Here is a 27,047-nt window from a genome sequence, read left to right on the forward strand (position 1 = left end):
TGGAGATGAATCTGTGCTGCACTTTATGTACACGTTCAGTAGTGACCAGTGCTGTGGAGATGAATCTGTGCTGCACTTTATGTACATGCTCAGTAGTGACCGGTGCTGTGGAGTAGTAGTGGAGATGAATCTGTGCTGCACTTTATGTACATGCTCCGTAGTGACCGGTGCTGTGGACTCGGAGTCAGGGAAATTGAGGAGTCGGAGGTTTGGCTTAGTGACTCCACAGCCCTAGATTCAACACAGGTTTTTTTCCAGTGTGGACTTTCTTATGCTCCATGATGTACAGGTCCTTCTCAAAAAATTAGCATATAGTGTTAAATTTCATTATTTACCATAATGTAATGATTACAATTAAACTTTCATATATTATAGATTCATTATCCACCAACTGAAATTTGTCAGGTCTTTTATTGTTTAAATACTGATGATTTTGGCATACAACTCCTGATAACCCAAAAAACCTGTCTCAATAAATTAGCATATCAAGAAAAGGTTCTCTAAACGACCTATTACCCTAATCTTCTGAATCAACTAATTAACTCTAAACACATGCAAAAGATACCTGAGGCTTTTATAAACTCCCTGCCTGGTTCATTACTCCAATCCCCCATCATGGGTAAGACTAGCGACCTGACAGATGTCAAGAAGGCCATCATTGACACCCTCAAGCAAGAGGGTAAGACCCAGAAAGAAATTTCTCAACAAATAGGCTGTTCCCAGAGTGCTGTATCAAGGCACCTCAATGGTAAGTCTGTTGGAAGGAAACAATGTGGCAGAAAACGCTGTACAACGAGAAGAGGAGACCGGACCCTGAGGAAGATTGTGGAGAAGGACCGATTCCAGACCTTGGGGAACCTGAGGAAGCAGTGGACTGAGTCTGGTGTGGAAACATCCAGAGCCACCGTGCACAGGCGTGTGCAGGAAATGGGCTACAGGTGCCGAAATGGGCTACAGAGAAGCAGCACTGGACTGTTGCTAAGTGGTCCCAAGTACTTTTTTCTGATGAAAGCAAATTTTGCATGTCATTCGGAAATCAAGGTGCCAGAGTCTGGAGGAAGACTGGGGAGAAGGAAATGCCAAAATGCCTGAAGTCCAGTGTCAAGTACCCACAGTCAGTGATGGTGTGGGGTGCCATGTCAGCTGCTGGTGTTGGTCCACTGTGTTTCATCAAGGGCAGGGTCAATGCAGCTAGCTATCAGGAGATTTTGGAGCACTTCATGCTTCCATGAAGATGAAGATTTCATTTTTCAGCACGACCTGGCACCTGCTCACAGTGCCAAAACCACTGGTAAATGGTTTACTGACCATGGTATTACTGTGCTCAATTGGCCTGCCAACTCTCCTGACCTGAGCCCCATAGAGAATCTGTGGGATATTGTGAAGAGAAAGTTGAGAGACGCAAGACCCAACACTCTGGATGAGCTTAAGGCCGCTATTGAAGCATCCTGGGCCTCCATAACATCTCAGCAGTGTCACAGGCTGATTGCCTCCATGCCACGCCGCATTGAAGCAGTCATTTCTGCCAAAGGATTCCCGACCAAGTATTGAGTGCATAACTGAACATTATTATTTGATGGTTTTTTTGTTTGTTATTAAAAAACACTTTTATTTGATTGGATGGGTGAAATATGCTAATTTATTGAGACAGGTTTTTTGGGTTATCAGGAGTTGTATGCCAAAATCATCAGTATTAAAACAATAAAAGACGTGACAAATTTCAGTTGGTGGATAATGAATCTATAATATATGAAAGTTTAATTGTAATCATTACATTATGGTAAATAATGAAATTTAACACTATATGCTAATTTTTTGAGAAGGACCTGTATATCACGGGGTTCCTGACTGCTGTTTTCCCCTAGGTTCCAGACACATGGGCTCTTTGAGCAGCACAAAATATTAGTTCTAAAGGGAGGTCAGGACCGGTATATAGAGGACACTTACGGCCTCTATATACAAACACGCCGTTTACAGTGGGACGGACCCGACTGATGTGCATGGAGACTTCCCCGACCTCCTCTATCCATGGAGTCTCCACACACATCAGGAAGACGACAGGTCAGAAGAATTTGGCAGGTGGAATTTTGAAGTCCGATTGATTGTGTTTTCAATACAAAGACCCCAATGTGTACGGGGAATGCGGGACAGATCGCTGTCTGACAAATGGATTTTCACCCACCAAGTCTGTCATCCTTTTTGATTTTTTTTGGGGGGGTGATGGCCCTTAATGCCTTATCCAGGACGGGTGCATTGCAGCCTCTAGTTGTCTCGCCCAAGCTTGTCTTCTCCAGACATTTATATTTAGAGCAGTATGGAAGTAAAGATAGGGTAGCGTTCCCTGGATGGAGTTGAAAGGATTGCTTGGACACCCTCAACATTAACTTGTCGATGTCCAGAATAGACTTGTGCTGACCAGACGACATGTGAATAAAACTGATTTTTTTTTTTCCCACAGTCCTCTCCATCTCTGCCTCCTCCTCCTGTACATTATTTCATTTCCCCCTTTCCACTGGCTTTCTTTTCTTCTGTGAAGGGCTTGCTTGTGAAGTCCTGGGAACCGCGCTCTCTCCGCGTTTTGCGTGCTCCTGCATTTTAATCTGTCGGCTCCCTGCGCCGTCTCTTTCTGAGCTATTTATAGCCTCCGCCTCCTGGGTTTTTTATTCCAGTCGGCAGCTGCACCGTATTGTCATCAAACTGCCCCAGAATGAATAGCCTTTTCTGCTGTATCCCCCCTCCTCCTGGAAGGGTCTCGTTCATCACAGGTCCTTCTCGCCAAATTCAAACCAAGAACCTTTTTTTCCCTTATTAATTATTTGGATGAGGCAGGTGTTCTCCAGAGACTCCATGACATTCACATACTGAATCCTTAAAGGCTGGGGCTCCTAGAGCATCTCGCCTCCGACACCCCCTCCCCCGAACTGTCTATCCTCTTCAGGACGAGTGTACCCTGTGTCCGAGGGGGCTTTACACTTGACAGGCGCCAGCCAAGAGTCATCTCCTCGCTGACCGAAACCCGCTCAGATCAGGCAAGATATCTTCCGATTCTGGTTAATGCACAGCCCCTTGGACTGGATTCCTTCTTGCTCCTGTACATTGTCCTCAGTCATGTTGTTTCTTGTGATGGCTGCGGTGCCGTGTTGCTTTTCACTTGCGTGGCCCCTACTGAGGCTATGACTTCAAGCTGCAGATCTTAAATCCCCTCCTTTTTATTTTCTTTGCAGATGGAATATCTGGTCAGGACCAACCAGTGGAGCTTCTAACGCAAACTCGTGCCAAACACATGCCAAGCACTGGTAAGTCCTGGTGATGTACTATGCTGTATGTTTAGCAGATTCTTTGGCGTATTAATGAGCAGTTCCACCCTAATAAAAAGAATGCATTGCTTAATCTGCACCACAAGACTGCATGGCAAGCGAAGGTTTCCAAATCCTAAGAGACGACTTCTCCCCTCGGGGAAACAGCTGGGGAAATGGGCTAAAATATTTTTTACAACTGTTCAGAAGGCCTAATAAAAGCTTGAATGGAGCTATATTATTTATGATTTTTCTTTTATTTATTTTATGTCTGGGTAGATACTATAAAACTATTGAGATTGCCCTTACCGTTTTCATATGTCCCAGTTGGTTTCCTATTTAAAGGGGATCTGTTGCCTCACGTTACATGTATGTTTTGCTTATTCATTTTATTGTTCATGAAATAATAATTTTGGAGAACCTTTTGTTATTTCTGTATGTTGTCATTTTTTTTTGTTCTTCCATCCAAGAAATGCATGCATATTTTGACAAACGGGGTATTATTTTTGCTCTTGGTGAAGGGTGTGTCCCTAGACAGTCTAATTATCCTAGCACTGATTGGAGAATGTCAGACTTTGTGGACACGCCTCCGACTGATAAAGGGCAGACTATGTAATGTAAAGACCTGCCCCCGATTTGTAAAGGGCAGACTTTGTAAAGAGATGCCCCTGACTGATAAAGGGCAGACTTTGTAAAGACACACCCGACTGGTAAAGGGCAAACTTTGTAAAGACACGCCCCCAATTGGCAAAGGGCAGACTTTGTAAAGACACGCCCCTGACTACAAAGTCTGCCCTTTACCAAAGACATGCCCCTGATTGGTAAAGGGCAGACTTTGTAAAGACACGCCCCCCCGATTGGCAAAGGGCAGACTTTGTAAAGATACGCCCCTGACTGGTAAAGGGCAGACTTTGTAAAGACATGCCCCTGATTGGTAAAGGGCAGACTTTGTAAGGACACGCCCCCGATTGGTAAAGGGCAGATTTTGTAAAGACATGCCCCTGATTGGCAAAGGGCAGACTTTGTAAAGATACGCCCCTGACTGGTAAAGGGCAGACTTTGTAAAGACATGCCCCTGATTGGTAAAGGGCAGACTTTGTAAGGACACGCCCCCGATTGGTAAAGGGCAGATTTTGTAAAGACATGCCCCTGATTGGCAAAGGGCAGACTTTGTAAAGACATGCCCCTGATTGGTAAAGGGCAGACTTTGTAAGGACATGCCCCTGATTGGTAAAGGGCAGATTTTGTAAAGACATGCCCCTGATTGGCAAAGGGCAGACTTTGTAAGGACACGCCCCCGATTGGTAAAGGGCAGACTTTGTAAAGACATGCCCCTGATTGGTAAAGGGCAGACTTTGTAGAGACACGCCCCTGATTGACAAAGGGCAGACTTTGTAAAGACACGACCCCGATTGGCAAAGGGCAGACTTTGTAAAGACACGACCCCGATTGGCAAAGGGCAGACTTTGTAAAGACACGACCCCGATTGGCAAAGGGCAGACTTTGTAAAGACACGACCCTGACTGGTAAAGGGCAGACTTTGTAAAGACACGCCCCTGATTGGTAAAGGGCAGACTTTGTAACGACACGCCCCTGATTGGTAAAGGGCAGACTTTGTGAAGACACGACCCCGATTGGTAAAGGGCAGACTTTGTGAAGACACGCTAAATGGTCTCTGTTGAGATCAAAACTGCTTCCTGAGTAATGTGCTCTCAAATTTGTGACTTTACTTCCATAAAAAAAGAAACTGTAGTTTTTTGTTGCTTTTTTTTTCCTTATAAACTTGAGTTACTAATAGCTGACATCGCTTGTTGATGAGGTTACTTTGACCCGAGATAAGCTCACGATGACCAGATTGGATTTTAGTAATATTTTTTGCAGTGCCAGAGCCCCTTCCTTTGCCAAACGGTAATCTAAACTGTTACTTGCGTGCTGTGATTATTATAAACGATCTGACCGCTATGGCGGTATTTGCTCCCTGGAATTCCGCATGGTGTGTTCATGATTCTTACTTGGATGTGGAAGTGCGCTACAGAAGGGTTTCCCATATACAGAGCACATTATTTGGCAGTCATTCAGTGCTGAAGATAAATGAATTCTTTACTCTCTCGGACTTTGCATAATATCTTGTAATGGTTCTTATTTTTAGGAGGATCTACAAAGTGTAAACAGGTTAGCTGCGCTTTAAATAAAGCAATCTTATAACAGGTTTCTACACACAGGACTACGGTGTAGATCCTACCTAAGGCCGGAAAACCCCATTAACCCTCATATCTGATTATTCACCAGTGATTAGCCACATGGACATTAAAGGGAACCTGTCGCCACCAAAATCGAAGGTGAGCTAAGCCCACCGGCATCAGGGGCTTATCTACAGTATTCTGTAATGCTGTAGATAAGCCCCCGATGTATCCTCAAAGATGAGAAAAAGAGGTTAGATTATACTCAGCCAGGGGCGGTCCCGCTGCGGTCCTGTCCGATGGGTGTCGCGGTCCGGGGCCTCCCATCTTCTTACGATGTCGTCCTCTTCCTGTCTTCACGTTGCGGCTCCGGCGCAGGCGTACTTTGTCTGACCTGTTGAGGGCAGAGGAAAGTACTGCAGTGCGCAGGCGCCAGGAGAGGTCAGAGAGGCCCGACGCCTGCGCACTGCAGTACTTTGCTCTGCCCTCAACAGGTCAGATAAAGTACACCTGCGCCGGAGCGTGAAGACAAGAGAACGTTCATAGTAAGAAGATGGGAGGCCCCGGACCGGACCGCGACGCCCATCGTACCAGGACCGCCCCCGGGAGAGTATAATCTAACCTCTTTTTCTCATCTTTTAGGATACATCGGGGGCTTATCTACAGCATTACAGAATGCTGTAGATAAGCCCCTGATGGCGGTGGGATTAGCTCACCTTCGATTTTGGGGGTGACAGGTTCCCTTTAAAGAGCTATATAACTTGTCCCTATTTCCTATCTTGGGGCTATTCACACATATTGGGTTTAGGTCCCAAATCGATGCAGGTTCCATCTTAAGGCCAAGTTTACATGTTCAGTATGTTACATGAGTATTTGTAAGCCAAAATCAGGAGTGGAACAATCAGGGGAAAAGTACTATAGAGACACGTCAACACTTCTAGCTTTATCACCCACTTCTGGTTTTGACTTGCAAATACTGATGACCAAATACTCAACATGTGAGTAAAGGTACCGTTACACTCAGCAACTTTCCAACGATCACGACCAGCGATACGACCTGGCCGTGATCGTTGGAAAGTCCTTGTGTGGTCGCTGGAGAGCTGTCACACAGACAGCTCTCCAGCGACCAACAATGCCGAAGCCCCCGGGTAACCAGGGTAAACATCGGGTTACTAAGCGCAGGGCTGCGCTTAGTAACCCGATGTTTACCCTGGTTACCATTGTAAATGTAAAAAAAAAAACACTACATACTTACATTCCGGTGTCTGTCACGTCCCCCGGCGTCAGCTTCCCGCACTGACTGTGAGCGCCGGCCGTAAAGCAGAGCACAGCGGTGACGTCACCGTCGCTCACAGTCAGTGCGGGAAGCTGACGGCGAGGGACGTGACAGACACCGGAATGTAAGTATGTACTGTTTTTTTTTTTTTTACATTTACAATGGTAACCAGGGTAAACATCGGGTTACTAAGCACGGCCCTGCGCTTAGTAACCCGATATTTACCTTGGTTACCAGTGAACACATCGCTGAATCGGTGTCACACACGCCGATCTAGCGATGACAGCGGGTGATCCAGCGACGAAATAAAGTTCTGGCCTTCTAGCTCCGACCAGCGATGTCACAGCAGGATCCTGATCGCTGCTGCGTGTCAAACACAACGAGATCGCTATCCAGGACGCTGCAATGTCACGGATCGCTATCGTTGTAATGTTGTTCAGTGTGAAGGTACCTTTAAAAAGACGGAGAATCTGTCCTAATGGAAATACAATGCATCCATATTGAGACATTTTTTGATCTTTATGACATTTCACGGAGACGTCAGAAGATGGAATTCCCAAATTTTTAGAAATTAAGACAAAACTGTTTAAACTGTAATCAGAAACTGATCTATTATTTAAATTAGGCTTTTATGCTAAATCTGCTTTAAAATAATCCTGTTCTGTACAGAAGACTTTTCAGCAGTCTAAATCCATCCATGTGTCAAGGGCCCGAGTTTGGATAGTCATGCACGGACTAGCCGCAGGTTTCCTGACACCTTACTTTTGTGGTCCCCGCTGTTATTGCAATGATGACACTATTCCCACAATTACGTGTGATATTTGCATCTATGGCACATGTAGCCAGTGAGTAACTGGAAATGATGCACTCAATGTCATCACTGTAGGACCACCATGGACCACCAGACCTGTGGGGCTTTAAACAGGGGATATTAATTTTTTGCACCATTTTTTTGCTCTGTGGCAGTTGTTTTAAGGCCTCTGACAACCCTTTACTATCTCGATGGTGACTGTGATGGCATTGGCTTGGAGGTAGGGAAATCTTTGCGGCAATGGGACCACCTGGGGCCCCCTTTCTTCTCGGTGGTGACCCTAGTGCCCAGACCTTTATTTTCTAAAATAAGAATTTAAGGAGAATCTGCCAACTAAATAATGTGCCAATAGACAGTGTCTTGACCCAGGTGTTACGTTTCTTAGGCAATTTGTAGTGTTACCACTGGGCACCGCTTATCCTCAAATTTGACCTTGTTGGGTTTTTTTTTTTTTTTACCGCCATCTAAATTGATGCTTTTCTTGCCTGGCGGTGAAGCAATTTGTGGCTTTCTGTACAAGATCATGAAATGTTTTTGTGCTCAGCACTTTTCGTTGACATTCGAGCACAGGTTGCAGCTGTTCCCAGGGCAGAGAAATATTATCTAATCCAGCCTTGGTCCATGGGTTTTGATACTGCCTGCTACAGGAGCAGCTCTTGATAGCATCATATCTGTGACAGTCTCCAGGGTGTGTGATTCACCTGGTGAGTCACCTTCCTGCCGACGGAGGCGTGCGGCACCATACGGAGCATCTTTGGAACACGTTATCCTGTCTAATGAGGGAAGCAGAAGACAGGCTGGAGTGGGCGACTGCTTCGGGGACATGAATGAGCTTCCGATGACACCAATACGGTGACAACAGGTTGAGCTCCCACCCTTTCTCTGACGGAAATAACCCCACAGTCTGGCTTTTACTGTGATTATATTTCTACTAGTGATTGCGTGCCATGTATCTTATACTCTGGCAAAATTAGTGTCTTTCTAGGGTTTCTAACGTGAAAATTCAAATGCCCCACAAATACCAAACCAATATGGATTATCTACTATCTGGACATGCTCCATCTGTCAGATATTGTGCTGAAACATTTTTCAAAAATGAACATGAGGTTCTTGATGAACATTTTAATTAAAATGTTTAAGCCCAATGCTTAAGTGTAGGACTGCATGGAGGTCCCCACCACAAAAATGCACCCCCAACGAGAGCCACTTAGCTGCTCAACAGCTCCTCTAGGCTCTGGACCACACAACTTCGTAGACACACTAGCGCAGCAGCAAGTGAACTGACCTCAAAAACTCGCCATTCCCCTGTGGCCTCGGACAACAAGTGGAGAGCAAATCGGTCAGACCTTAGTTATAGTCTATTGCTAAATGAAATACTTGCTAGTGCTGTGTCTTGTGGGGTGGTGTGTTAGCATGGGTGCTCTTGATCACTTTGGTCACTTCCTATGTGGGTACGGTGTTGTGGTGGTACACCGAATCAGAAAACTGCCGGAGAGGTCGCTGTGACATGGCAATGGGCTTATACACTTTGATCAAAATCAAAGATCCTCATGTTCACTTTTGAAAAATGTGCTTAGTCACAGTAGAGCAATATATAATATTCAGTGCCTCTTTCATGGTATACTGTTTACTGTACGATTGATTGGAAAGTGAGTACAGCTTAGCCGGGAGGTGGCATGGTGGACGGCTACCAACAAATTTATCAAATGTGGTGTAAAACATGAGAGAGATGTTCTCCAGTCCCCAACTAGAGTGAATTCTTTCTAGTTGCACATGGAGGCTGAATGATGCTCAAATTCATTAAAATGTGTGTGCCTGCTAATTAAATTGGTGCATCTTACTCCTCATTGAGACTGGCATGGGAATCGACAGTCTTGATGAATCGGTCTATTCCTCCTGACCCCCTGTGCTTCGCTCACTGTGTATGGCATCTCATTGGGGAGTGGAGAGTAAGCTCCAACTTATCTCTCAAGAGCAAAAGCAATGGACATGTTAAAAACCAATATATGGTACCATTGTAGCTCTTATTTTCCCCAACACTGGAGAATTGTGGCTCCACCATACACAATTGTGTGGTTCTGCTGATATTGGAGAGTTCAGCCAACATTCATCTAATGTGTATGGCCGACTATGATTCCTGATAATCTAGCATGAAACAAAAATCGTCCTGTGGAAAATTAACAGGAAGTTTGAGAATCTGTGTACTACGATTAAGGCTGGAATTACATACAGCTCTTGTTACTATTTTCAGTGACTGTTATACTTTAATCCAAAGTCAAAACTAAATCCAACATGACGGGAAAGTGTAAAGAAAAGACTTATGGTGCAGTTTTGTAGCCAACCATGAACAAACTAATACCATCCACAAAAACTACACAAAATCCATCCACAAAAACTACACAAAATCCATCCACAAAAACTACACAAAATCCTTCCACAAAAACTGCATCAACTCCATCCCCAAAAACTGCACCAACTCAATCCACAAAAACTGCACCACAACCATCCACAAAAACTGCACCACATCCATCCACAAAAACTGCACCACAACCATCCACAAAAACTGCACCAAAACCATCCACAAAAACTGCACAAAATCCATCCACAAAAACTGCACCACAACCATCCACAAAAACTGCACCAACACCATCCACAAAAACTGCACCAACACCATCCACAAAAATTGCCTAAATGTTGCACGACTGCAGGTTTTCCACCACGGCTCAGGCACATTGCGTATATACAAGCTGTGCCGTGTTCTCAAGTCTGTTGCCTGCATTCATTGTACATATTACTGATTTTTAGTCTTTTTCCAGCTTTCATGTTGATGCCCTGGATATAGCGGCGCTGCCCTCATACTTTTGTATGGTATTGGGTTATGTAGTTTTAGAAGTGACGTTTTGTCTCCATCCTTACTTTCACCATGTTTCTCATTCACTGACCACCAACCACATCGGCATCCTTCCTTCAGAGGCCACTGTGTCCTGGATTGTGGGAAGAGTTGGTGTGGGGTAATGTGCCCTATTATAATGGCACAGTGCGGAAGGCTCCATTCGACATGCTGAATACGTCCTTTGTGTGTCTGTTAACGTCACCACTCTGACTACTTTCGTAAGCCTCGGGAGATAAACCCAACAGAGCAGCTTGGGGACTGGGAGCTGGGGGAGCTCCCCCTGGGAAAAAGAGAAGCTGGCTTTGTTTTCAGGAGGGCTCAGTGTCAAAGTGCCCTGTATGACATGCCTGACCCTCCCCCGCCTTCCTGTCATCTCTTTCTAACAAGTTTACTCTTCGGGGTGGTTGGTGAACAAGAGTCACAAGTGACGCATCCACCACTGAACACAATGCTTTGTGATTGTGCATCACATCTAGGCAGCTGCGTGCCCTTATAATGCCTACAATTTTATGAGCTCTCTCCTTGCATGTAGCAGAGCTTCCAGCGTTGATCTCAGCCTCCACATGGACAGCATGCTGCGATGGCTCCATTTCCTCTTATTAACACTTTTTCTGCCAAAAGACCCAAACGGTTGCTCTGGCATCGTGGAGATAACAGACACTCTGCAGTCATCAGTTTTGGCACCTAGTGCAGAAATCTTGTGACAAATACAATTTTATTTTGTTACATCTTGTGTTTCATTGGGTGGTTTATTGTTTTTCATGTTTTTAGCTTTGTATTTAGTAAATGTGATCCAATATTGCGTATGCCATGTTCTTTATACATGGCACCATAGCCGACTTCTAACATGGGCTACAACTTGGGAGTTTTAGCTAGAGCTTTGGGTTCCGGGCTCGAGAAAGATCCTCGGAAGTGTTAAGACTAAAGTGTTTAAAAATTGGATCTGATCATTTGGATAGTTTAAAAAGTTATGGGTCTACAGAAACTTTTTTTCTTTTGTTCTTTAGGATATCAGGGTCTCCAAGAAGTATATTGTAGACCAAAAAGTACTAAGGGTTTTTTTTTTTTTTTTTTTGCTTCCATAGTTGATGTAAGTGCTGCACTGCCACTCCAAGTGGCTTCCGGCACGCTTCCTATGGACCTCCGACTGGATCCCCAATATGCCATCTCGGGGTCAGAGGGCACCGGGAGGGAGCAGCAGCTGCAGCAAGAACTACTGGCACTGAAGCAGAAGCAGCAAATCCAGCGGCAGCTCCTTATAGCCGAGTTTCAGAGGCAACACGAGCAGTTGTCCAGACAACACGAGGCCCAATTACATGAGCATGTAAAGGTAAGAGATGGCTAATCAATGGATGTTCTCCCGAGAGCCTCCTGATGATATTGACTTGTCACTAACCTGATTGGTGGTGGGGGGATGTCACTTAACAGCAGCAACAAGAGCTTCTTGCCATGAAACATCAGCAGGAGCTTCTGGAGCACCAGAGAAAACTGGAGCAACATCGGCAGGAGCAAGAGATGGAAAAACAGCAACGGGAACAAAAACTAATGCAGCTGAAGAATAAAGAAAAGGGAAAAGAAAGTGAGTGGAGGGTGGATTGATGTTTGCAGATGGTTTCAGGAAATCACTAATATGGCGGTTTCTATCTATATTGGCTTTTTTTCTATACCCTAAAAATGAGTGGAATGCAAAATGTCATCAATTGTCCCAACATGCAGGATGGGCTGAATTGGTGGTAATAAAATAATGCCACCCCACTTGCAAGCTGCCGACCACCTTGGGAAGACAGTTGACCATTTACTAGTAGCGGGTACAGTTGAAATGTAGTTTTATATACGGACATTAACTTGAATGGCTGTCTATATACGGTAATATATGGATGGGCCTGGTCCACCACGGCAAGTGTCTCTGCCTCTTGGCTTTTCTTCTCTCGTAGTAGGGGAGAAGCCCTCTCCAAATCATAGGCTGTAACCAGGCCTGTAGATAAAGGTTGTGGGCATTAATCATTTGGCTATGGTTGGTGTTTATTCCGTATAGATTGCTTGTGTTATCCGTTTTCTTAATTACTACTTTGTTTTGTGGGGTTTACATTCGTAGTTTTGGTTCTTACACATTATTTGCAGGCGCCGTTGCGAGCACCGAAGTCAAAATGAAGTTGCAGGAATTTGTCCTGAATAAGAAGAAGGCTCTTGCCCACCGAAGCCTAAATCACTGTATGTCAAGTGACCCCCGCTTTTGGTAAGTGATAGGAATGTTGAATAAAGAGGACCTGTCACTTGCCAGTGATATCTAATTGTATGATCTGGTATAAATGCCGATGGTCTCTATAATCTGCTGGTGGGTTTTTTCTGCTCCTCTCCATTCCTGGGTTATGGCCCTGAATATAAATCCAGTTTTGTTTGCCAATGGGGCATGGTCCTCTTAAAGACTACCTTAGAAAAGAGTTGAAAACCATGTCCAATTGGCTAACAAGCGCAGATTTACATACTACATACAATGAATCTGGGGCCATATCTCCGGAAGAGAAAAAACTAGAAGATCTAGAAAAATCAAAACCCGCCGTATTCAGGAGAACAGCGGCATTCACACCAGGTTAAAAAAGGTACATATCAATGGTAAAAGGTACATATCAATGGTAAGTTAGAAGTTCTGTTTAAGCTACACTTAGCCTTCTGCTTTATTAGGTAATTAAGAACAGAATTACTAAATTTGTCAAACCCCTTCACATTTTAGCCTGATAGTTGCCAAATTTAGCTCGATAGTTGCCAAATTAACAAATTTGGAAACTGGTCTTCTGCTGTCCAGTAGGCACACAGGAGAACACCCTTAGGCTATGTTCACACATAGCGTCCTGTCCCTGCGGGTTCTCCCGCAGCGGATTTGATAAATCTGCAGGGCAAACCCGCTGCGGTTATCCCTGCAGATTTATCGCGGTTTGTCCTGCGGGTTCCGCTGCGGGATTTTACCCCTACTATTGATGCTGCATATGCAGCAATATGCAGCATCAATAGTAATGTTAAAAATAATAAAATAATGGTATACTCACCCTCTGACGTCCCGATCTCCTCGGTGCTGCAGGCGGCGGTCCGGTTCCAAAGATGCTGTGCGACCAGGACCTTCGTGACGTCACTGTCATGTGACCGCGACGTCACCGCAGGTCCTGGTCGCATAGCAAACCTGACACCGGACGGCCGCGTGCAGCGCTGAGAGGTGAGTATAGCATTATTTTTTATTCTTTTTTTTTTTTTTTTTACACAAATATGGTTCCCGGGGCCTGGAGGAGAGTCTCCTCTCCTCCACCCCAGGTATAACCCGCACATTATCCGCTTACTTCCCGCATGGTGGGCACAGCCCCATGGGGGAAGTAAGAGGATCAATGCATTTCTATGGGTGCAGAATCGCTGCGATTGTGCACAAAGAAGTGACATGCTGCGGGTTGTAAACTGCTGCGTTCCCGTGCGGTTTTTCCCGCAGCATGTGCACAGCGGTTTGCGGTTTCCATAGGGTTTACATGTTACTGTAAACGCTATAGAAACTGCTGCGGACCTGCAGCTGCAAAATCGCCGCGGTTCCGTGGTAAAAACCGCAATGTGTGAACATGGCCTTAACAAGTTTTTTTCCTTTTTCTTTTCTGCAAATAAATGATACAGTAAGTACAGTACATAAAAAGAAAAGACAGACCTTGAAAAAAAAAATCACATTTCATACTCTGTTACATAGGAAGCTGTTAACCATCAGGGTGTCTTGAATTTTGGGAAATTGGTACACTTAGGGGAAACCAAGACATTCTTTGAAAAATTATACAATTGAATACTAAGCCATCTTACTGCTCCAATAGATGGTATCTAGAATAGGCACCATGATAAATGGAAGAAGAAAAAAAGCATCACTTGAGGTGGTGAGTGATAAACTTGGCATCAGTGGCTTACCTTGGGTATATGGGGGCAGTATCCTAAACCGACCACATCGTGGAATAGTGGCTGCGAAATTCAAGAAATTGTTTTGTTTTAGTTTTTTCTTTTTAATTTCTTCTTTTCAGTAAGGAAATATTAGCTTGTAAAATGTAGGTTATAATTTATGATTCCAAGATCTGATAAACCAGTTAATTTGTGTTTTAAGTGGGGTGGGGGGCGGCAATCACTTTTTCACACAGGGCCCTGTTGGTTTCGATTTCTTTTTCCCTTAATAATAAAGAGCTTCATTTAAAAACTGCATTTTGTGATTACTTGTGTTATCTTTGTCTAATATTTACATTTGGTTGGTGATCTGAACCATTTAAGTGTGACAAACATGCAAAATAAGAAATCAGGAAGGGGCGAACACTTTTTCACATGACTATCTAGTGTCTTAAACAAATACTGCTAGGGCAGAGGATTTAGCTGACCCACCACAGGGAAATATTTGCATGGACCATACATTTATTTATGACTAGGTGGTGAAGGGGCTTAGAACAATTGTCCCTTTAGTCTATGCTATAATCTGTCTCTATTTCTTTGCATGTTCTTTTAATCCAACCCTGACCCTTTGTGTCCTATCTCTACAGGAAGACTCAACATAGCTCACTGGACCAGAGTCCACCGCCTCAAGGTGGGGTATCGGGCTCATACCACCATCCTGTGCTCGGAATGTACGACTCAAAGGATGACTTTCCATTAAGAAAGACAGGTGAGACTAAGGCCATGTTCACACCATCCTTTTTTTAATGCGGAATCGCCGCGATTTTCCCGCTGCGGGTCCGCAGCTGTTTTTCATGCAGGGTACATTACACTGTACCTTATGGAAAACAGGAACTGCTGTGCCCACATTGCGGAAAATCGCGAAAAAAGCCGCGCTGAATAGCCGCGGTAAAAAAGAAGTACCATGTCACTTCTTTTTGCGGAACTGCAGCGGTTCTGCACCCATAGACCTCCATTGTGAGGTCAAACCCGCAGTAAAACCCGCAGATGAAAAAAATATCTGTGGGTTTTCTGCGGTTTGTGGTGCAGAACCGCTGCAGTGTGGCTGCCCCCCGTGCCCCAATCCCACCCCCCCATGCTCCGATGCCACCTCCCCGTGCTCCGACGCCTGCCCCCCGTGCCCTCATCCCCCCCCCTTAAACTTACCCGACCTCCCGGTGTCCATCCGGCCGTCTTCTCCCTGGGCGCCGCCATCTTGCAAAATGGCGGGCGCATGCGCAGTGCGCCAGCCGAATCTGCTGGCCGGCAGATTCGTTCCAAAGTGCATTTTGATCACTGAGATAGGTTATATCTCAGTGATCAAAATAAAAAAAATAGTAAATGACCCCCCCCCCCCCCCCCCTTTGTCACCCCCATAGGTAGGGACAATAAAAAAATTAAGAAATTTTTTTTTTTTCCACTAAGGTTAGAATAGAGTTAGGGGTAGGGGTAGGGTTAGGGGTAGGGTTAGGGTATTTTCAGCCATTTTAACCCTAAAAAACTTCCTAGAAAACACACAGACTCTGCATAGAAAACTGCATAAAAAAACGCATCAAAAAAGCACCAAAAAAAGGACCTGCGTTTTCTGCCAAGAGCTGCGGTTTTTAGTCCTGAAAAAAAAGGAGGGAAATCAGGAACGTGTGAACATAGCCTAAAAGAAGGACCTTCTCAGGCTTTCTGCATGCTATGGTTGGTTTATTTAATTTTTTTTTTTTTTACCCGATCATTTGATCCAAACATATGTTGTGTAAATTGGATGCTGACCTATACCAATACCTTTTGGGCCGCTCTCATTTACTTTTGTTAAATTTTAATAAAGAAAAAAAATACTCTTATGTATGGTTTTTGGGACTCTGAAAAGTATAGTAGTCACTTAGTCTTTGCCTTGCTGCTTCCCACCCATATGCATGGCAAAAAGACACATTACAGAAGTTCATGGATACATTACACTAGACTGTGTGTATGTATGTGTGTATATATATATATATATATATATATATATATATATATATATATATATATATATATGTATGTATGTATGTGTGTGTGTATATATGTATATATGTATATATATATATATATATATATATATATATATATATATATATATATATATATATATATATATATATATATATATATATCTCTCTATCTCTCTATCTCTTGAGAAAGGCTCTCCAAGAGCTGAAACGTCGCCATGATGGGCTATTAAACTTGAATGGTGTGCTGCCTTTGACTTCTTGGACTCTATCTATCTATCTATCTATCTATACACAATGTCCAAACACATACATACGGTGTGTGTGTATATATATGTATGTATATATAATCTCATAAAGCGAGAACAAGATCACTATTTCACGATTGATTTTTTTTTTTTTTCCTCTCTGAATTTCATGGGGGGGCCAGAAACCTGGATCGTGAGTGGTCCGCCATGTACACGTGTTGAGTGGTGTATGCTGTGTGTATATCTTTACTATGCTTTTACTGTGGTGCAGACTGTTAGTGCATTAATTACATATGTAAGTGTTTTCCTCCTCTGAGTACCCCTCTCATTGATTCCTTTCACTCTTCTCACTCCCATATTTATACATTTGTTATTTTCCTGGTCTCGTTGCCTCTTCACGCCGCCCACAACCTCCATTCCCATTTCCCTGTGCGTGCTTTACAAGTAGTTACAGGAATGCTTGTAAATAATTAATGTAGCAATAGTATATTTATTTGCTGTGGTCTTCCCAGGCAGTGGGCTGAGCTGGTTCCGTGGGTTTAGACGGGTACCAGCGGAAGCTTTCACCAGTATTACAGCTATTGATTGTAGTTAATGTGGATGTTTAAATTCCATCTTCTTGGTGGACGCTCAGACGTGTGAGGACTCCCTGGGTTTACAGCAATGTGTCTCGTTATTAGTGATGGTAAAACATTGCCTGCTTAATGCAATCTGAGCCAATTATGGGCATTTTTACTGCACAGGATGAAAAAAGCCCCAGACCTGTAAAGTGCCTTTCCTCGTATCTTCCTTGTAAAACGAAGTATCTAAAAATAAGACGGTGTCTGTGACCTAAAAAAAGTATTATTGTGTAATACATGTAATGATGCAGATTTAAAAGACTAGAGAGACGATATTCTGTGTAGGCTATGGACTGTCTCAAAATTATCTATCAGAAAATTACCTATTTTTTTAATCATTTTTTTTTATATTACAATCTGCATTAAGAAAATTAGAAATGTTGCAAGTTTCACAGTGGCCACTGGGGCTTTTTTATATTCCTACTTCCTGTTCTATGTCAAAGACTTTTCAGAAGTCTCCTTATCATCACAGACCGAATTACAGAACAGGTCAGACCTCTGTACACAGCTGATAACACAGGATCCACCAATCACAATAATTGATATCCCAGCTGACCCTGCTCCCCCGCTCTTTACAAAGACTTTAGCACACTCTCATTAGATGCTTCAATATAAAAGATAGGGGCGGGATCTGTTCATTGCTGCTAATGTACATGTGAATTTCCTGAAACAGCAGGAGTTATTCTAAAATGTCCGCAGTGACTGGTGTGAAAATGACAAGATGTATTTTTTTTTTTTTTTATTCACGACAAAAACAGTAAAAAAAAATCCAAACCTTTGAAAAAATAAATAATATATATATACATAAATATAAATTATATAATATGCATACATGCAACCTAAAGACCTGATTTGAATGGGGTTTTTGTGACACATTTTCTTAAACTCTTACATTGTGGAAGTACATGCCAGCCTGACTGATATGCCCAATGATGTCACACTGATGCATTATATGTTTAAAGGGAATTTGTCACCAGGTTTTTGCCACCTAATCTGAGAGCAGCATGATGTAGAGACAGAGACCCTGATTCCAGGAATGTGTCACTTACTGGGATACTTGCTGTAATTTTGATAAAATCACTCTTTAATCAGCAGAAGATTATAACTAGAGGCCTAGTAAGCATACCGCCATATAGTCCTCCATATTCATGGGCTCTGTATCCCCACCAGCCTTCTGCCTATGCACAGTGTACACAGAAAGCTACCGATCAATGGTGTGGGTGACGTTATACAGAGCGCTGCATTCTGAGAACTGCTATATCTGCAGCAGATAAGTAATTTTTATCAAAACCAACAGGAAGATCTCTGACCCTTCATTATACTGCTCTAAGATGGGGTAGCAAAAACTTTTTTTATGCATTGTTCTATGATTGACAGATCTGTGATTTTGACTAAGTTTTAACTTATGCCATTATAGTCTACTAGATTGTGGCCCGATTCTAACGCATCGGGTATTCTAGAATATGCATGTCCCCGTAGTATATGGACAATGATGATTCCAGAATTCGCGGCAGACTGTGCCCGTCGCTGATTGGTCGAGGCACCTTTATGACATCATCGGCGCCATGGCAACCATTATGACATCTACGTCGATACTGTGCCCGTCGCTGAATCAGAAACGTGGGATTTCTACGTCCTTTATGACCTCATCATCGCTGTGCCCGTTGCTGATTGGTTGAGGCCTGGCGGCCTTGACCAATCAGAGACGCGGGATGTCTACGTCCTGGCAGCCTCGACCAATCAGAGACGCTGGATTTCTACGTCGATACTGTGCCCGTCGCTGATTGGTCGAGGCCTGGCGGCCTCGACCAATCAGAGACGCGGGATTTCCAGGACAGACAGACAGACGGAAAAACCCTTAGACAATTATATATATAGATTGGTGATAAGTGCCATTCAGTGGCATCCATTAAGAGTTATCCAGTCAAAGCAAGTAACTGCTGATCAGTGGGGATGTCGGACCCCCTGCAATCTCATATTGTTGACCTCTCTACTGGATAGGTCATCAATATTCTGTGACCCAAAAGCTCCTTTAAATAAATGTAATTGCTTTGCAAAATTCCTCTTCCATTGCAGACTTTTGAGGGAGCCTATAGGTTGTGTCTCTGACCTAAAGTTGCCAGGCGCGGCTATCTCCGTGATCCGGCACAGCCCTCTAGAACACATAGTGTTAGACTCAGCAGATTGAGCGTGGCTTTTAAAAGTGCTATAGTGGAATTGCTGCAATACATTGTCATATTCCGTACCTGTGCTTTCTGTATCCGCCGTCCAATTTAGCATCTGAACCCAATTTGAAGTTGCGCTCCAGACTGAAACAAAAGGTGGCCGAGCGCCGCAGCAGCCCCCTGTTAAGACGGAAAGATGGTCCTGGTGTCACTGCTCTGAAAAAACGTCCTCTGGATGTGTCCGGTGAGCGCCTTCATCCTGCGTTCCTCTCTTGTCTTGTGATAATTATTTTTCTGTAATGTATTGAGGACACTCACCGGCTTTTATCAGACTGTATTTACTACATCTACACTTTGTAATGAGTGTTTTGATATTTTGTGCCCTCTTTTAGATTCGGCATGTAACAGCGCTCCTGGCTCTGGGCCCAGCTCTCCCAACAACAGCTCAAGCAACATCACTACTGAGAACGGCATCGCTGGACCTTTGGGCATTCAGTCCGAGGTATGTAGACGCACACGGATACTTTGCCCTCTTTCATCCAAGTCCCTATGTTACCAAATCTTACACGCACCTTCCTTCTTACCCTGAGCATCCATAGTCGTCATTATGCTTCTTTGTAGCTTACTTTTTTTTCTTCTCCCTCCCCCTTCTGTAGGCGGCATTGGTGCATCGGCTGGCAAGCCGAGAAGGGTCTGTAACTCAGCTGCCTCTCTATACCTCGCCATCTTTACCAAACATTACTCTTGGGCTGCCCGCTAGTGGATCCGCCAATGTAAGTTGAACAAACCCCCATGGAAACATATATGTCCCTGCTCAATTTATGCTGCAGATAAGAAAATTACCTTTTAACATGTATTTTGAAAAATAATGATGGCATTATTTTGTTTTATTTACTTAAAAAAAAAAAAAAAAAAAAATTCCAGTAATAATATTGCAATTTTTACTTTGGCCACTGGGTTTTTCTTAGACTTGTATTTCCTGATGTTTCAGGAACAGTTTTCAGCAGTTTGCTTATCATCAGAGGCAGCATTACAGTGATAGGTAACACCTAATCACAGCTAATAACACAGGATCAATCATTCATAGTAGGTGACATCACAGCTTCCTCTCCCTTCACAAGGTCATTTAGATGACATACATGTTTCCTGGAACACAAAGTTAGTCTATAAACATCCCAGTGGTCAGCGTGAAAATGGCAAGATTTCTATTTATTTTTTTTTAATTTTTAATACAAATTGTGATATGGAAAAAAATGATTGCCAAAAATAATCTGTTTAGCACAAAAAAAAAAAAATCAGTAGGTAATTTTCTGGTTGCAGATTCCCTTTAAAATCATAAGGTTCTGTATTAAAATATAGAAGTCTTTACGAGCAGTGGGTAACACCTTCAATATGTTTTCAGATTAATATGACTGTATTGATATTTTCTAAGTGAGAACATGTGTATATCATCATCATCAGTGCTGTTCTGCAGGGAATAAAGCCATTCACTGTACTGATAATGAGCTACAATCTGCTTATCCCTTGTCTGTGTTTATACAACTGTGAATAGGTTAATGTGAAGCTTTCACTGCAGGTATTAGTGCAAAACCCCCACTAGGGACCCTACCTAGAAAATAAAAACTGGGGCGCCACTCCCCCCCCCCCCCCCCCCCCCCAAAAAAAAAAAATAAAAAAAAATAATAATAAATAAATAAACAAATTAAAAAAAAAAGAAAAAATGAAGATGAAACTTTACCTACCCATGTGTAACCTTTCACACTCGTTCAATGGAGCAGTGTAAAATGTATAGATAAGTATGTATAATATATAGTGCATGTAATATATGTATGCATGTATATATTTTATATTTATATGTATATTTGTGTGTATATGTATATGTGTGTATATATATATATATATATATACAGTGGGGCAAAAAAGTATTTAGTCAGTCAGCAATAGTGCAAGTTCCACCACTTAAAAAGATGAGAGGCGTCTGTAATTTACATCATAGGTAGACCTCAACTATGGGAGACAAACTGAGAAAAAAAAATCCAGAAAATCACATTGTCTGTTTTTTTAACAATTTATTTGCATATTATGGTGGAAAATAAGTATTTGGTCAGAAACAAAATTTAATCTCAATACTTTGTAATATATCCTTTGTTGGCAATGACAGAGGTCAAACGTTTTCTGTAAGTCTTCACAAGGTTGCCACACACTGTTGTTGGTATGTTGGCCCATTCCTCCATGCAGATCTCCTCTAGAGCAGTGATGTTTTTGGCTTTTCGCTTGGCAACACGGACTTTCAACTCCCTCCAAAGGTTTTCTATAGGGTTGAGATCTGGAGACTGGCTAGACCACTCCAGGACCTTGAAATGCTTCTTACGAAGCCACTCCTTCGTTGCCCTGGCGGTGTGCTTTGGATCATTGTCATGTTGAAAGACCCAGCCACGTTTCATCTTCAATGCCCTTGCTGATGGAAGGAGGTTTGCACTCAAAATCTCACGATACATGGCCCCATTCATTCTTTCATGTACTCGGATCAGTCGTCCTGGCCCCTTTGCAGAGAAACAGCCCCAAAGCATGATGTTTCCACCACCATGCTTTACAGTAGGTATGGTGTTTGATGGATGCAACTCAGTATTCTTTTTCCTCCAAACACGACAAGTTGTGTTTCTACCAAACAGTTCCAGTTTGGTTTCATCAGACCATAGGACATTCTCCCAAAACTCCTCTGGATCATCCAAATGCTCTCTAGCAAACTTCAGACGGGCCCGGACATGTACTGGCTTAAGCAGTGGGACACGTCTGGCACTGCAGGATCTGAGTCCATGGTGGCGTAGTGTGTTACTTATGGTAGGCCTTGTTACATTGGTCCCAGCTCTCTGCTGTTCATTCACTAGGTCCCCCCGCGTGGTTCTGGGATTTTTGCTCACCGATCTTGTGATCATTCTGACCCCACGGGGTGGGATTTTGCGTGGAGCCCCAGATCGAGGGAGATTATCAGTGGTCTTGTATGTCTTCCAATTTCTAATTTTTGCTCCCACTGTTGATTTCTTCACTCCAAGCTGGTTGGCTATTGCAGATTCAGTCTTCCCAGCCTGGTGCAGGGCTACAATTTTGTTTCTGGTGTCCTTTGACAGCTCTTTGGTCTTCACCATAGTGGAGTTTGGAGTCAGACTGTTTGAGGGTGTGCACAGGTGTCTTTTTATACTGATAACAAGTTTAAACAGGTGCCATTACTACAGGTAATGAGTGGAGGAAAGAGGAGACTCTAAAAGAAGAAGTTACAGGTCTGTGAGAGCCAGAAATCTTGATTGTTTGTTTCTGACCAAATACTTATTTTCCACCATAATATGCAAATAAATTGTTAAAAAAACAGACAATGTGATTTTCTGGATTTTTTTTTCTCAGTTTGTTTCCCATAGTTGAGGTCTACCTATGATGTAAATTACAGACGCCTCTCATCTTTTTAAGTGTTGGAACTTGCACTATTGCTGACTGACTAAATACTTTTTTGCCCCACTGTATATATATATATATATATATATATATATATATATATATATATATATATATTTATATTTATAGATTGAGATATCTGTGTATAATATATATGTATGCACCGTATATATTCTGTGTTTTTCCCTCCACACTCTTCTGTTCCTAATGCTGAGTGATTCTTGCAGTTTAATAATGGTCTCTATTTACACAATAAATGTCTTTTAGTAATCCATTACAAGATCTTGAGACACAAACATATGTATTCATCAATATATTGATAAGTTGTAAATATTCTTTTTGCCTTCCCTGCTCCGTACTATTTAGGGTGGGTCTGGACCGGACTCTGATCGCCTTTCCCTGTCTACTATCCAACAACGCCTGTCCTTATTTCCGGCTGCCCACCTTACTCCGTACCTTGGTGCTGATGCAGCCAGCTCCCATAACTCCCTCCTGCAGCATATGGTCCTCCTGGAGCCGCCCAGTGCACAGAGCCCATTAGTAACCGGTGAGCACATCAGACGTGTGGCCGTCATCTACTGCACATGAATCCGCCGCGGCAGCTTCAGCAGACTTGTTTTATTGCTTTCAGGGTTGGGTGCGCTTCCTCTTCACTCCCAGTCCTTAGTCTCCACTGATCGCGTCTCCCCAACTATCCACAAGTTACGTCACCACCGCCCTCTGGGCCGCACACAGTCTGCGCCGCTGCCTCAAAACTCTCATGCTCTGCAGCACCTGGTCATCCAGCAGCAGCACCAACAGTTCCTTGAGAAGCACAAACAGCAGTTCCAACAGCAGCAGCTACACCTCAACAAGGTGTGTGCCCCACTTCTTCATGGGCTTATCCAGGAGCTGTCTCTATCATTTCTCCTTGTCTCTGAAATCTAATCTTGAGTGTGTGCATATGTTTGGGGCAAAATCCCACAATTTTACACTTGTCACATGTCCACAATGATCAGACATATTCAGGACCTCCTATCCTGTGTTATATGGCAGGTGTGGGAAAAATCCTTTCAACATTTTGTGGTAAAGGGAGTCTGTGAGTACAAAGTGACTGTTCACACCACGCACATGTGCTGAGTACTCGTCTCAGCCCCCCTACTTCCTTGATTGATAGCTCTTGCTTTACAAGAGCCAGAGAAAGGATGAGATAGTTGGAAAACAAGTTGGTGAGAAGGTGCGCTGAAGTGTTTGGTCCCGCCATGTGTGCACAGATTGCCTGTGCTTGGTTTGAACAGTCATTTTGTGCTGAAAAACTCCCTTAGAAAGCATGTTCTGGGTCTTAAAGGGGGTTTCCACTACTCGTACATCCCCATATAAATCCCTATGTTTTCCCCAGTAAAGTAATAACCCCTATAGTCCCTTCCGCTGCTGGTGCTGTTCCAGCGGTGTCTGCACTTGATCTCCTGGGGCTCGCTTGACATTGTCACGCAATCCCTTCGGCCAATAAGCGCTGGCAGCGGAGGTAAGTGTTATTTTTCTGGGGGTAAACAGGGATTCAGAAGGGGTTGTCTGAGTAGTGTACAGCCCCTTTAAATATTGATGGCCTTTCCTCAGGATAGACAGTGTTTGGTCAGTGGTTGTTTCGCACCTGCAACTGTTATTGATTTGTAAATTCTACAGATTTATTATTTATTTAAGGTGTGTTATCAATATTCAAGCAAAAAAAAAAAAAAAGGCTTTGCATCCCCCCCGGACTGCAGTTGTTCTGGGACAGCTCAGTGTTATCACTCTGTTTCTTAGAGCAACTGAACAGGTGTCTTACCTGTACTGCAAAATTAAAAACTGGAGCAGTGGGTAAATGACCCGTCTAATCCTTTTCTTACTACAGGCTCCATTAGTTCTGCACTGAAATTGTACAAAATTCAATGTATCCTCATGTGTTATTGAGATATTCTGACCACAGGATATACTATTAATGTGTGGTAGCTGGAAACCCAAACTCTGGGACCCAAATTATCAGTAAAATAGGCGTCCACTGAGCCTTTTATTGATTTTGAAGCTGGTTGACAGCTGTCCCATTAAGGAGTAGAAGCAATGGAGTGACAGTGACGCACCTTTGTCGTGTAACCTCTTATTCTCATTTTAGGACTCTCCTACTTTTTAGTTTTGTCTCATTTTCTCCGTTCCCTAATGTAAAAATCTTCTCTTTTAATCCTTCATTGCCATCTTTAATCTTTTATCCAGAGTTACTTTGTGTTGTAAATATACTATTCTCAACTTGATGCTAGTTTTTAGATGTTTTTGTATTTTTTATTAGCATGAATTTGTCAATTTTTTTGTATTTGCTTCAGATGATTCCTAAAGTCAATGAGGTTTCACGACAACATGAAAGCCACCCCGAGGAAACCGAAGAGGAGCTGCGCGAGCATCAAGCTATACATGAGGATTCCTATATAGAACATGGATCCGATCATAAAGAGCAAAGCCTTGGAGGCCATGTGCGCGTGAAGCAGGAGCGAGACGAAAGTGAAGATGAAGCCAGCTCACAGGAGCTAGAGCAGAGCCAACTTCAGGCCGAGCAAGATCTTCTCTTCAGACAGGTATGTGACACATAATTATTGCCAGGCTTCTTATATTTCTCTAGTCTTATGTATCTATTTTGAAAATCCATGTCATCTTGACATTACAGCAAACCCTTTTATTGGAGCAGCAGCGCATACATCAGCTGAGGAACTATCAAGCCTCCATGGAAGCGGCTGGTGTTGTCGTACATTTTGGTGGACATAGACCACTCTCAAGAGCCCAGTCTTCTCCAGCCTCTGCCTCATTTCCCATGTCTGTTCAGGAAACACCTACCAAGCCACGATTTACTACAGGTGCAGTATTATGTCACTTGAAAGAGGTTGTGAGAATTCCTACCCACTCTCTCAAAAAAAAAAAAAATGATGAAAAGATGGAAAGGGATAAAATAACAACAGTAGCTATACTCATTGGGAGTAACGGTTCTTGTGGTCTCCACCAGGACAGGAAACCATGACATCCCATTCTTCGGTCATCTGACTATGACATCCCATTCTTCGGTCATCTGACTATGACATCCCATTCTTCGGTCATCTGACTATGACATCCCATTCTTCGGTCATCTGACTATGACATCCCATTCTTCGGTCATCTGACTATGACATCCCATTCTTCGGTCATCTGACTATGACATCCCATTCTTCGGTCATCTGACTATGACATCCCATTCTTCGGTCATCTGACTAGGACATCCCATTCTTCGGTCATCTGACTGACATCCCATTCTTCGGTCATCTGACTAGGACATCCCATTCTTCGGTCATCTGACTATGACATCCCATTCTTCGGTCATCTGGCTAATGAGGCTTGGGAATGAGTCCTGGTCATTAATGGTTAGAATTCCAAAGTTCTTGTAAACGCAAGCAACTTATTTTTTTTTAACTTTTTTTTTATTAAAGATCCTCTCTGCTTGTTACTTATGTTAGCGACCACCTAAAGGTGGCTGGTTCCCTAGACAAGAATCGCGCACTTGGAAGCTGCTTGCTTGTCAGTGCTACTCTGAAGCTATCCAGATCGTTGGGTTCACCAAGTCTTACTTTCCCTCGCTCTTCTCCCATGCTGCAGAGACAAAGCTGCCTCTGTTATCTGCCTGGCAGAGCACACAGTTCGGACCAGCAGTGCGACCATCATGCTCTTGCAAACTGTCAGTGTTCAGGAGCACACTGTTCCCCTGCAAGAAGAAAGGGGAGTAGTGCGCTCCTGAAGGTAGAAGATGAGCGCTCCTGGAGGCAGAAGATGAGCGCTCCTGGAGGCAGAAGATGAGCGCTCCTGGAGGCAGAAGATGAGCGCTCCTGGAGGCAGAAGATGAGCGCTCCTGGAGGCAGAAGATGAGCGCTCCTGGAGGCAGAAGATGAGCGCTCCTGGAGGCAGAAGATGAGCGCTCCCGGAGGCAGAAGATGAGCGCTCCCGGAGGCAGAAGATGAGCGCTCCCGGAGGCAGAAGATGAGCGCTCCCGGAGGCAGAAGATGAGCGCTCCCGGAGGCAGAAGATGAGCGCTCCCGGAGGCAGAAGATGAGCGCTCCCGGAGGCAGAAGATGAGCGCTCCCGGAGGCAGAAGATGAGCGCTCCCGGAGGCAGAAGATGAGCGCTCCCGGAGGCAGAAGATGAGCGCTCCCGGAGGCAGAAGATGAGCGCTC

The 27,047-nt window shown here is 43.6% G+C and overlaps 1 protein-coding gene across 2 annotated transcripts in view; it reads left to right on the top strand.

Moving 5' to 3' along the window:
* Nucleotides 1-27,047, top strand: part of HDAC4 (histone deacetylase 4) — a 213,280-nt gene that overhangs the window by 143,603 nt on the left and 42,630 nt on the right. For both annotated transcript variants that reach the window (XM_069733292.1, XM_069733293.1), the window contains 12 exons: nucleotides 3,225-3,296; nucleotides 11,542-11,786; nucleotides 11,885-12,035; nucleotides 12,578-12,692; nucleotides 14,998-15,119; nucleotides 19,514-19,645; nucleotides 19,794-19,903; nucleotides 20,058-20,174; nucleotides 23,215-23,395; nucleotides 23,480-23,703; nucleotides 25,182-25,430; nucleotides 25,520-25,706. In XM_069733292.1, the coding sequence (XP_069589393.1) occupies nucleotides 3,225-3,296; nucleotides 11,542-11,786; nucleotides 11,885-12,035; nucleotides 12,578-12,692; nucleotides 14,998-15,119; nucleotides 19,514-19,645; nucleotides 19,794-19,903; nucleotides 20,058-20,174; nucleotides 23,215-23,395; nucleotides 23,480-23,703; nucleotides 25,182-25,430; nucleotides 25,520-25,706 (1,905 nt within the window). The remainder of the gene's footprint in view (nucleotides 1-3,224; nucleotides 3,297-11,541; nucleotides 11,787-11,884; nucleotides 12,036-12,577; nucleotides 12,693-14,997; nucleotides 15,120-19,513; nucleotides 19,646-19,793; nucleotides 19,904-20,057; nucleotides 20,175-23,214; nucleotides 23,396-23,479; nucleotides 23,704-25,181; nucleotides 25,431-25,519; nucleotides 25,707-27,047) is intronic.

Source organism: Ranitomeya imitator, chromosome 7 (genome assembly GCF_032444005.1).
Source record: "Ranitomeya imitator isolate aRanImi1 chromosome 7, aRanImi1.pri, whole genome shotgun sequence".
In the NCBI taxonomy this organism is placed as follows: Eukaryota; Metazoa; Chordata; class Amphibia; order Anura; family Dendrobatidae; genus Ranitomeya; species Ranitomeya imitator.